The sequence below is a fragment of the Nyctereutes procyonoides genome, unplaced genomic scaffold (genome assembly GCF_905146905.1).
Source record: "Nyctereutes procyonoides isolate TBG_1078 unplaced genomic scaffold, NYPRO_anot_genome, whole genome shotgun sequence".
Classification (NCBI taxonomy): Eukaryota; Metazoa; Chordata; class Mammalia; order Carnivora; family Canidae; genus Nyctereutes; species Nyctereutes procyonoides.
In genome coordinates, this window is record NW_026575021.1 from 19,084,281 (window position 1) to 19,096,630 (window position 12,350).

Here is a 12,350-nt window from a genome sequence, read left to right on the forward strand (position 1 = left end):
CACCTGACCACGACAGCTGCGTATTCTCGACTCACTGGGTCACCCCAAGAAATGCACGGCCGTTCGCTCTAAAATGATTTTCCCTGTGATTCATTGTCAGCATAAATGGCTAAGAAAGTGTGTACAGATGGGCTGTCCTGTCCGCTGCCCGGTCACCAGCTTTCAACGGTGACAGCACTGCCGGGGCCAGGGTGTATGGACGTGACCACCGGGGCTGGGGCATGGGGGATGTGACCACCGGGGCCAGGGTGTATGGATGTGACCACCAGGGCCGGGGCGTGGGAGACATGATCACTGGGGCCAGGGTGTATGGGGATGCGACCACTGGGGCCGGGGCGTGGGAGATGTGAGCACTGGGGCTGGGGTGTATGGACGCGACCACCGGGGCTGGGGCATGGGGGACGTGAGCACTGGGGCTAGGCCATATGGACGTGACCCCCAGGGCCAGGGTGTATGGACGTGACCACTGGTGCAGGGGCGTGGGAGACGTGATCACCAGGGCCGGGGCGTATGGATGCGACCGCAGGGCTGGGGTGTATGGACGTGGTGGCTGGTCAGCGGAGCTCTGTGACACGGACCCTTGAACACCGTAGCAATAGCGTCCACAAAGGCATTGAGACTCACGTGCACGGGAGCAAACTGCCAAACAGTCACCTAATTACCTATCACCCACATTTCCAAAAATGGAGGAGAAACCAAAAAAAAAAAAAAAAGATTTCATCTTAAAGCAGATCCCCTCACACTTCTCTCGGACGGGTTTTCATTTTATTCTCCATAAACGTCTATATTCTTGTTCTTTTCAAGCGGAGACGCAGGCACAGGACATTCAAGATGCTTTTCTTCACCATCACCTCGCAAGGGGCAGCTCCCACAGGGCTGGGCTTTCTCAAGTGTCCCGGGTACAATCCCATTAAGGGAGCAAGAGGTTCCCACGGGCCCCTAATGACCCTGCCGTGTGCAAGGGACAAGCAGGGGCTCGTTCCCCGTCGACACAAAGCTGGGGGCAGGGCAGTCCAAAGACTGCGAGGAGGGCACACACGACCGAAAAGGAAACCAGGAATTCTGAATCAATTCCATGCACCTCTGCCCCTGACGATTGCCGCTGACGTGGATGGGCCTCAGGTGGCCCAAGGTTTCTGCCCCGAAACCCGTTTGCAAACAGACGCCGACAGCTAGCATTTTCGCACCCGCTGGCGGAAGGGAAAAAGGTCCGGACCCTCCGACCTCCATTCCAACCCACGTGACCTAAGCGCCGAGTGCCCCCCCTTGGCAAACGCGCTCACGCGGCCTCCCGGTCTGTAACGTCGACAGGAGAGCTGAGCCCTGAGTCTGTCCCCCACGCGGGCTCTGCACACGGTGGGGTGCGGTGCAGGCCTCGGGCGCACGGCCCTGAGACCAAGGCTGAGACCTAGAGTCAGACGTAACCACAGAGCCGCGTGTCCCGAGTCCTGTTAGTACAGGATCTTACGATAATTTTATTCCGTGCCCTGAGCAGGTTCACATCACCCGCAGCTCGAGTGCCACGTGGCTATTTCACGGTGCCTCGGCACCCTAGGTTAACTCGCTCATGCTTCCAGTCCCCGCACGTGCTCAGAACTCAGGACCTGCAGCCTCTGGATGGACCCCACCCCGACCGCTCATGGCCTCCACGCCCCACCGGCCCCCAGGCGCCGTCTCACGGGAGCCACGGTATGGCCCGCCCTCCCACCCCCTGGAACCCTGGGCACCTGTCTACTGGGTCCAATTTATGTTTGTCCCGCCTCCGAGGTCACAGTGGTGACCTCGGGTCCACTGCATCGGGAATCATTCTGGAAAGATCAGTGCTTCTAACGGCGACAGTAAGATGTGGGCATCATGGGTCCTGGAAGAGCCAGCGGCGGGGCAGGGGTTGCCAACCCCCAGGATCCACGGAGGTCGAGGGGAGGGGACCAGGAAGGCTGAGGGATCCAGGCGACACCTCGCTGGTGCCTGCACGTACTTGCTGCATGTCCGGAGCGTGGCCTGGGGGCCGAAAGGCCGTCAGCGGGGACACCACGAGGCAGCCCCCCGCTGGGGAAGCAAAGGCGAGGAACGGAACTTGGGACAGACGCCGAGACAGGCCCGGGGCCTACGCGTCTTGAAAAACGTCACGGCAAACGGCGAGCCTGAATGAGCAGGGTTGAATGCGGCAGTACGGGGGAAAGTGGGCGCCATACGCGGCCCCGCAGGCCCATGAAGGGCCCAGAGTGCGTCCCCCAACACAAACCACCTTCTTCCTGGGAAAGGAACTCGGCGAACTGTCCTCTTACTCTTTCTTTCTGTTTTCCCGTCCAGGGAACTGACAGCCGTGGTGTAGAGCTCATTCTGTGTCCTATTTGAAGACATTCATGGACGCAAACCCAGGAATCCAGACGGGTTCCGGGTTCCTGTCACTCCATCTGTCCCCGGGCTTCTCTTTAGAGAAACCACGGCATTCACTAAAACGTTGGCATTTCTGTCTGCTACTTGCAGGTTCATTCTTTAAAAATTTTATTTCGTTTAAGTTCAATTACTTAATTACTTAACATGTATCAGTCTCGGGGGTTCAGACTCACCAGCCTCCCACGGGACCTGGTGCCCCCCACCACCCCATCACCCCAGTGCTCGTCACCCAGTGACCCCTTCCCCTCAGCCCCCCGCCCCCTGGAGCGGCCTTTGTTTCCCAGAGTTAAGAGTTTTTAGGGTTCGTCTCCTTCTCTCGTTTCATCTTATTCTGTTTTTCCCTCCCTTCCACGTGATCATGTTTTCTTCCTACAATTCCACACGAATGTCATCCTGCGACAACTGCCTTTTACAGATTTATTTTCTTAAAGGTACCCTTTACTCCCAGTTTACAAATGTTACAGGTTCTTAGATAATACATGTTACTCAAGCTTGTTAAAATGAAGGCACACCTGGTAAACATCTACCGACGCCCAATTTAAAAACGTCTAACAGCAGAATTTTACTCCCCCCCCCAAAATAAGCGGCCCGTGTGATTTGATTATAGAGAAGGTCAAGACATGTAACAGCAAGTGAAGCCGAGGCGAAAGCCAAGCCCTGGAAGCCCTGCACGCCGTCCCGTGGCGCCGGCTACCCTCCAGCTCAGACTGGGCCAGACCGAGGCGCCCCAGCAGCCCTAAGCCTCGTGAGGCCAAGACAATCCCGATTCAGAGACGTGGCCAGGAAGGCATCTATTTTAATTCCAACTTCAGACTGGGATCATTCAACCTCAACCCCGAAAGGCAGACTTTGTCGTTCTCACTCTATAAAGAAACAGAAGTGGGCAGCCGGAGGGGACGGGGGGGCTCAGCGGTTGAGCGCCGCCTTTATCCCAGGGTGTGACCCCGGGGTCCTGGGATCAAGTCGCGCATCAGCATGGAGCCTGCTTCTCCCTCTGCCCGTGTCTCTGCCTTGGTCTCTCTGTGTCTCATGGATAAATAAAATTTTTTAAAAAAGAGGGGATCCCCGGGGGGCTCAGCGGTTTAGCACCTGCCTTCGGCCCAGGGCGCAATCTTGGAGTCCCGGGATCGAGTCCCACATCAGGCTCCCTGCATGGAGCCTGCTTCTCCCTCTGCCTGTGTCTCTGCCTCTCTCTCTCTCTCTCTCTCTCTCTCCAGGTCTATCATAAATAAATAGATAGATAGATAGATAGATAGATAGATAGATAGATAGATAGATAGATAAATCTTTTTAAAAAAATAAAAATAAAAATAAAAAAGAAAGAAACAGAAGCTACACGTTACCCGGTGAATCGTCCAAAGTCAGGACAGTGGGAGGCCTGGACCTAAGCCATGCAATTCGACCACAGGCCTAGCAGCCACCGCCCAACCTGAGAGACGCCCTGCGGCTGTCATGTGGCACCAGGACCCGCACCCCAGTAATGGGGCCACGCTCAGGAACGCCTGCGGGAGGGCGTCACGTCCTCACACGTCGTGCGGGAAACACAGGAGAGCGCAGGAGCTCCAGCCGGAGGAGGGGACGCGGGAACACCTAACAGAGCTATGCGGAGCACTCACGCCCACTCCCGGGAGCTTACCCCAAAGGCACTCCTGCGACAGGACACACACACGCAGGCACAAAGGCACTGGAGGAAAACGTATGATCGCAAAGTGCTGAACACCAGCTGCCTATGTGCGTGCGAGACACGGAGCACGTGGACTACACATGCGCCCCCCAGGAGCCCCGCGTCACCACACTAAAGGACGGGGAGCGCTCGACGGACTGGACCGCAGAGGGCTCTTACGGCCTGAGAGAACGCGAAGCACCGAGGCGAACGGCAGCACTGCCCTGCAGGCAGGAAAGTTTTCCATGTGCTTCGCTGAACAGATCGAAGCACAAGAGGGATGAACCATCCAGCACGGAGGCTGGCGACCCACACACGACAGTCGGGAAACAGGGACGGAGGATGGGGATTAGTCACCCTGCTCTGTGCTTTTGTGCAGGTTTGGCTTCAGGAAGCATGTCAGCCCCGGCCCCTGAAAAGGCCCAAAGTCACCCGTGAGCAGTGACCACACCTAACACCCAGATGTGCACCTTTCCCCCCCGTAGACAGAACCAGGGCTCGCTGGAGACGTGGCTGCTGATGGGGTGGAAGTGGGGCAGGCGCACAGTCGGTACAGGATGCACCCGAAACTCCGTGCTGCACTGAAAGAGGGAGAAAATGATGCAAAAAAGGCCAAGGTTAGGTCAAAAGGCCCAGGAGGTCCCGCTGAGCATGTCTACGATGACCTGGGAACACACAGGTGTGGTCGCGGACTGCACCCCCGGCGGGGGAGGCAACCAGTGCTCGTGCAGGTGGGGTAGGGGAGGGATGGCATAAGGCCAAGGGCTGACTGGTGGGCGGCGGGTGCGCAGCAGCTGGGGGCAGTCACAGCAGGGGCAGCCGTCAGGGGCCCCTCGGCCTACAAGGAAGTGCCGGAGAGGGCCGGGGTACTTGTGCTGAGTGAAATGACCTCCCCGCAGATTACTTACTGACTGTAAGGGAGGAAAAAGGGAACCAGGAACTATTCAGCGCAAAACGGAGTTGACGTCCCGACTAGGTGATCCAACCCCGTGAGACCAGGAGACGAGCGGTCGCCACATGGCTGCAGACGCAACGGCTCGAGGAGGGCACGGCCGTGGACGTGACTCCGTCGGGAACACAGGACACAACGGACGCACGTGACAGGAGAAGTTTCCTGGTTTGGTTTTTAAAGATCTTATTTATTCATGAGAGACAGAGAGAGAGAGGCAGAGACCCAGACAGAGGGAGAAGCAGGCTCCATGCGGGGAGCCCAACGTGGGACTCGATCCTGGGACCCGGGGTCACAGCCAAGCGTCCTGCGGTTCCACCGAGCATGTCCTGCCCTGGACCCACTGAAGCTTTTACAGTTGTGTGACCCCAAGACCCCCAGATCACCCAGAAAAGAGCCGTGTGTGGGGAAGGAGAGGAATGGAAAAGGGAAGGCAGTGAAACCCTAACAGGGACCAGATGGGAGGCCAGGGGCAGGACCCCGTCCTCTGCAGTACTTTGATTTTTGCCACTTTGTATGGATTTGGCGTTACCGCCTCAGGACAGAACATCCGTACGTGTCTCGTTCCCCCAAGGGCGTGAAAGCCTGTGAGGTGAGCGAGGCCGCTGGGCTTGTCCACAGTGCGGTGCTCTGGCTGGGACTCCGTGGGGCTGTTCCGCGCTGGGCCGGGCCGTCTCCACACCATGGCTGCACCTGCTGCGGACCCACAGGGTGTTCCTCACCCAGCCCCTCGGCTTCCCTCCGACCCCCGCTGTCGCCCCAACATCAGTGGCAGCTGATGGCCTCCATGCCCGGGTCCCTCACAATAGGGAATGTTCCCTGCCCCGCCTTCCTGCCCTCACCCGGGGTGATGTCCTGGTGCCCCCTGGAACCACGGCCTCCAGACCCCAGCTGTCGCCCCCAGCGTCTAGGGCTGTCCTTCCAGAATCCTCTACGCTGCCGTCACCGAGGACGCAGCAGGTGTTGGATGGACTCTCCTTGTCACAGTACCCCTGGGCCGTTAGTTCCTCCAATTTAAGAAACAAACCGAAACCTCCTGGCCTACTGCCCCGATGGCCATGCTCCCACGTGGCCCCGTCACGCAGAAACTCAAGAGCTGCCAGGTCGCCCTTGCCCGGTCCCACCCCATCAGCTCTCCAGTCTCTCCCTAAGAAACGCGCATCAGGGGTGGTCTCTCCCGTGAGCGCCGCGAGCACCGCGGCAGGCTCACATCTGCAGGAGGACCCCACCTGCTGGGGGTTCTCGGGGGGCGCGGCCTGGGGCTCCCCCTGCAAGCCGGGAAAGTGGTCCCATCCGCGCCCTCCCACCTTCCTGCGTTCAGCAGCCGCCCTGTCCCCTCCCAACCTGCCACCTTCAGCCTTGGCCACAACACAGGGCCGTGGTTGGCCCACCTGGTCCAGCCGGTCCGCCTCCCACCTGCCCGGGTACTGCCTCTTGGCCTCCTCCGAGTCGTCCACCGGGCAGCCCAGTGTCCGGCTCTGAACTCCAGGCTGTGCCAGCACTGCTCAGTCTCCGCATCCTGCCCGGACTCTGGTCCTGAACGCCAGACTCGTATCCCACTCATTAAGTATCTCCGCTTAGGGACAACATCTCCCGGGGGGCCCAGCGTGGAGCACCCGCCTTGGGGTCAGCATGTGACCCCGGGTCCTGGGATCGAGTCCCACGTCAGGCTCCTGCAGGGAGCCTGCTTCTCCCTCTGCCTGGGTCTCTGCCTCTCTCTCTCTCTCATGAATAAATAAATGAAACCTTAAAAAAAATAAATGAATACACGTCCCCCCTCACACGCCTAACGGGATGTCAAATGCAACGTGTTACACGTGGGACCCCTGGCCTTCCTCCCCAACCCTGCTCTACCCAAAGCTCCTTGCCTCGCCGGCGAGCAGCCACATGCTTCCTGTCTTCTGGCCGAACACCATTGCGTCAGCAGGACTCCGCTGTCCGCACCTCCCCACACCCGGGAAGCCGTGCGGCTGCATCCAGAAGCCACCAGTTTCTCAGCACCTGACATGTTGCTACCTGGTCTGAGACATCAGGCTCTTTCGTCTGGGAAAGAGCATGATTTTTTATTTTTTATGCATTATTTTTATTTTTACATGTTTTTAAGATTTTAACTAATCCCTACACCCCACAGGGGCTCAAGCTCAGGACGTCAAGCTCGAGAGCTGCTCGCTCTACTGACTGAGCCCGCCGGGCGCCCCTTGTCTGCATTCCTTACATAAGCATGAGCCACTCGACGGGTGAACAGGCAACAATGTTCATGCTCCAGGAATTCTCTGAAAAGCAACCATTTGAGACTTTAAAAAAAAAAATGTAAACCACTTCTAATAAACACGTATCCTTAAAACCAAGAGCTAACACGTAAGCAGTGAAATACTGATACTTTCATTAAAATCATGACCCAATCAAGGATGCCGTATATTACTAGATCACGTAACGTCGTTCCATAAGTCGTGACCAACGCGATGAAATATGAAACATCAACAACAGAAATGAGAAGATAAGTCGCATTTTTACTTGCAAGCGACATCACTAGATACCTACAAAAATATATGAGAATCGAATTAAGAACCCTTGGCTAGCACCCAAGAATCCAACAACACAGCCAGGGCTGAAATCAACGTAAAATTCCATGATTTTTGCTTCCAGCAGCAGAGGCAGTTGTAAGACACAACAGGAGGAAAAACTGGATCCACGAAATCAAGGGAAAAAAAGCCAAACGCATAAAACTAAAACACATTGTCAAACACCGTGCAGGCACATGTGAATAAATATAATAAAAAGGGAGACGGATCCCTGGGTGGCTCCACGGTTGAGCATCTGCCTTCGGCTCAGGGTGTGACCCTGGGGTCCCGGGATTGAGTCCCACGTCGGGCTCCCTGCATGGAGCCTGTTTCTCCCTCTGCCTGTGACTCTGCCTCTCTCTGTGTCTCTCGTGAATAAATAAATAGAATCTTAAAAAAAAAGAGAGAAATGCTTATGAAAGGATATTAGATATGAGACCTGTGTACAGAACCGCGTAAGAGGCAGCCTGCCTACGTACACAAGACATGCGCTAACGGGGCAAAATCTGAAAGGAGCTGCACCAAAATAATCACTGCCTCTGACTTTGAAGTGATTCTAATGGTCTTCTTTATATTTCCCAGACTTTCTACCATCACCACCTTTCTCCTAAAAGACTTTATTTTCTGGGAGGTACTACTGGAGGCACAGGGCCAGTTCTGAAGCCTAAACAACGCACAGGAGCACGACGGTAACGAGCCGCTGAGCCCGTCAGGCGACCCGGTGTCCGCAAAGATGGGTTCTGAGCCGCCGACAACCGCTGCTCCCTCGAGGACGAACCACCAAACTCGAATGGGACTCGGTTATACCTGAGGAAGAGGGAACCATCACTTGCGAGTGGAGGGAGGGTCAGCTCACGCCGGTGCATGCTCCGTGGATCAGGCTGCGTCATGCGCTGGGAGACATGCGGTCCCGACAAGCGGGACAGGCGGTGCTGGTGGCACCGCGTGAGCCCGGGCGGCCCTCCCGTGTGCTGGGCACCCACAGCCTCCCTGCGCACCCGGGCCCACTGCCTGGGCTGCCGGATCAGGAAGCAGAAGGAGCGTCCCAGCTGTGTTCAAGCTCTCGGGGACTCGTGGTCCAGGGCATGGGTCCGGGGCGGGGGTATATTCAACCTACGGTCCCCGTTAGGCCTAATAATCAACTAATGCTACGGTTAGGTAAGCGGCTGCCTCGCGGAGAGACACCCCAGTGGCGACAGAGGCAGGCTGCCCAACGAGACGGCCCAGGACACGGAGTGCTTTGCTTACATGACTGTCCTAGGGTAAAAAAAAAAATAATAATAAATTCCCTTTGATTGGAGCCTGAGTTCAGCACCGTGCAAGGGATCGATGGCACCAGGTAACATGCAGCAGCAAGTGGCGTCTCAGGCAGGCCCCAGTACCCACTCCTTGTGCACACTGGGCCGGAACCGCATGCGTGGAAACGAGGTCACACTGCAGACACCACCGTTAAAATAAAAAACACAAAAAGTACCAGTTCTGTTATTTTTGTTTTCACCGAATAATGAAGACTCTAAAAGACATTGAAAGTTCAAGCGTAGCTGCACTACGGTAAAGTTGCAAGGTCTTTCTGAGTCAGGAGATCTTTTAAGGCTGCCTTAGGGCAACATAAAAGTGGTTGACCAAAGGGCCGCAGTCACAGCACTAAGGTATATAGGGGAAAATGCCCGTGAATAATAGTGGTGCTGCCACAAAAAGCCTTATTTCTTATAACATTCCTACCAAAAACATGACCCGGTTTTTCCAACACATGGAGGAGGCCTCCTCCTTGCAGTGAGTCCCGTGAAACCAGGGGCAGGACGGGGGAAAACCACGCGGCAGATGGTGGTTGATGATGTCCTACTCCACAGATGGTTCCCATTCAATCCTACAGCGCATCTTTTAAGGTTGACGCATCCCATCAGCAGTTGAACAGAACTAGACTGTTATAGGCTATTTGGACGTGGGTGGATCATTTTCTTTAAAATCTGGAATTTCCCCTCCTTACATGTTAAAACTCATTCCAAGATCCACGTTTAATCTCATCAGCGAACAGTCGTCGGTCACAGCCGAGCGAGGGGTCAGGTTTTGCGGGTGCACAGGACACAGCATCCACATGCCGGGTCAGCGACGGGGTCGCGGGCCGCGTGCAAGCACCTGCTACCCATGAGACATCTGAATCTCAATGTCCATTCGATGCCACCCACTTGGGTGTTTGGTCCACACAGAACCACTACCAAAGCCACACAAGGATGAGTTCTCACACATGGTATTTTCACTAATTTATTCCATAAATGCAGCTCTGAGTAACAGCCCCTCCAGGGAGCGTTACATTCACAGGCAGATTAAAAGGAAGCTTTCACATCCTCGCCTTTTTTTTGGCGCTGTTTCTTAAGAGCTACCTGTCAAGGCCTGAAAGCGGCCGCGGGCTCCCGCAAGTACGTGCCCAGTACCCCAGCGATCCCGTAGGACACTGCCAAGCTTGGGGCACCTCTGCCTGCCTCACGCCCGCCTTTAAAAGCATCCAGGATTTCCCATGCGGTGCATCTACCACACTCAACTAGGGAGACAACAGAGGTGGGACTCCCCACAGGTCCTTTAATGTAGTTTGGGACAAAATCAGGACCCTCTTCGTCCCATGTGCAGCTGCACGCTTCCAATGATACGATCCCACCTTCGTAGATAGGTGACTCTAATCATGACGATCATCTCCTATTTTCTCTTGTGCCCTTGGAAGGGTTTTTTTCCTCTTTGCCTCAACTACCAACCGGCTCACTCACTCGTACTCGCTCCCCTTTCCCTTCCTGGACAAAAACTCGTGCACCCGAGTCGATTAACCGGGCTCCACGCGGCCAAGCCGCAGAACACGGCGGTTCTACTTCCCAAGGCCTTTCGTGTCATCAGGGAGCAGAAACCATTTCCCTCCTGTTAAGCCATGCACTCAACGGAAACTTACGTCTTTTCCCAGCACTCTGAGTTCAAACTGTGTCTCCTTGAAGTGAACCTTTGTGATCCGGGGCCTGAAAAACAAAGCAAGTGGCGGGGGTGGCCTGGTTTTGTAAGAATCAAGCTTTCAGCAGTTCGGGGAAGCTTCCGGTGGAAATGAAGGGCTCATCCCCGCTGCTCTGTACGAGGAGGGCGGAGGGTTCCCTGTGGGTCATGTGCTCTGGACGCCTCCTCGACGGGGTTCCGTGCATCCTCCTGGGCTGCTCCAGCGATGCACACAAGCCTGCAGCCCCAGGCCCGGCATGGGCTGCAGGAGCCTGCCCGGCCTGAAGGCCTCCCCGCGCAGCGTCAGCACCTACACTGCAATGGGGACGGAACCCGACCCCCCGCAATCTGCAGGGCTGGACAGTCCGGAGCCAGAGCACCCAACATCCACAAGGAAAACGCAGACCGAGATGCACCAGGAGAACCCTTACCCGGATTTCACTCCATAATCCATTGAACCCTGGAAATGGTCTTCCCACCGACGAGCCCCCCGATGCCCGCACGCCACGTGGGATCCCAGTACCGCCGCTGCCCCCCAAGGTCTACTCACCAGAAATACTTCCCCACTTGCTTTTTATTCTTGTAGACGACGACACCAACTGGCGTTAATCCTAAGAAGTACTCAGATTTGTTCTCTCCCTGCAGAAACAGACACGTGCCTATAATCGACTAATTCATTCGCGGCAAAGCCCTTTGTCGAGCTGAGTCTGGCTGTAATACTGGGTCGAGCTTCTCAAAGACTAGCTAAGCTCTTGTAGTCGCTAGCTTGCTGCTCTTTTTTGTTTTCCGAATTTATAACGAAACATTTTCTGAGTATATTCACCATTTGTGACTTTAAGACGACTCGAAACAGGTAAAGATACTATCTCCCGTGCTAAAGACTCAAAGCCCTCACTTTGCAGGCAATGATAAATCCTAATGAAGAAAACGAGATTCTGAAATGAAAAAGTCGGGAGTGGGCATGAAGGACAGGCACGCGTCTATATGGGTTTTATTTCTACTCTGAGGTCAAATAACAGCCTGCAAAGTCATATTCCCAGGGAACATAAGGCAACCAATGTGTTTTGAAAGAATACCAGCTGTTGCCCACTTTTAGTTCTAAAAATTCAATCTTAAAGGAATGTACAGAAGATTCTAATGAATCCCGTTCATTTGCCATGAATTCCTAACATCCATAAAAGTGTTTATGAATCGGGATAAGCATTACACAAATGCTGAAGAATTTTGCCGGACGTTGTTTCTTTACACATTTCCTACAGAATGTATTTCTTAAAAAACTAAAAGCCTGACGTGGTTTATAGGTGTCTCTTAAATGGCAGTGGCACAGAGCATGTAACAGGTAACGAGACTGGAATCTAAAATATCCGGGAACTCCCACTTCCCTGAAATACATAACTTCTACTTCCATATAAAAGGACACTCGGGGATGCTGTTGACTCCTTACAAACAATGAGACGATTTCTTGTTTTAGGAAACTCTGATGTGTATGAGACACACTGAGAAACGAACGCACGAATGCGTTACTCGCATTGCGGTTTCATTAAGGTTCCCTAAAAATCATGTAATTTACTGGCCGTCGTGCACCCATAACCTGGAGCCCTTCGTATTCCTGTAAAGAAGGCGGCACCTGGCTCCTTGTCTCAAATCATTAAATTTGACTGTCTCTAACTAAACTCTTTCATAAAATGAAAGGCGGGGACATTTCAACCTCGCTGGCAAAGAATTAACAATTGGTGACCTTAGAGAAGCGGCTTCGGGGCTAAGACTTGGGTCCAGAGCACCCAACACGGACCCGGTGTGACTGTTC

General features: G+C 54.7%; 1 protein-coding gene across 2 annotated transcripts in view; it reads right to left on the reverse strand.

Moving 5' to 3' along the window:
- EPB41L4A (erythrocyte membrane protein band 4.1 like 4A) overlaps nt 1-12,350 on the reverse strand; it is a 180,668-nt gene that overhangs the window by 61,954 nt on the left and 106,364 nt on the right. For both annotated transcript variants that reach the window (XM_055339443.1, XM_055339434.1), the window contains 2 exons: nt 11,094-11,182; nt 10,509-10,572 (listed from right to left, as the gene is read on the reverse strand). In XM_055339443.1, the coding sequence (XP_055195418.1) occupies nt 10,509-10,572; nt 11,094-11,182 (153 nt within the window). The remainder of the gene's footprint in view (nt 1-10,508; nt 10,573-11,093; nt 11,183-12,350) is intronic.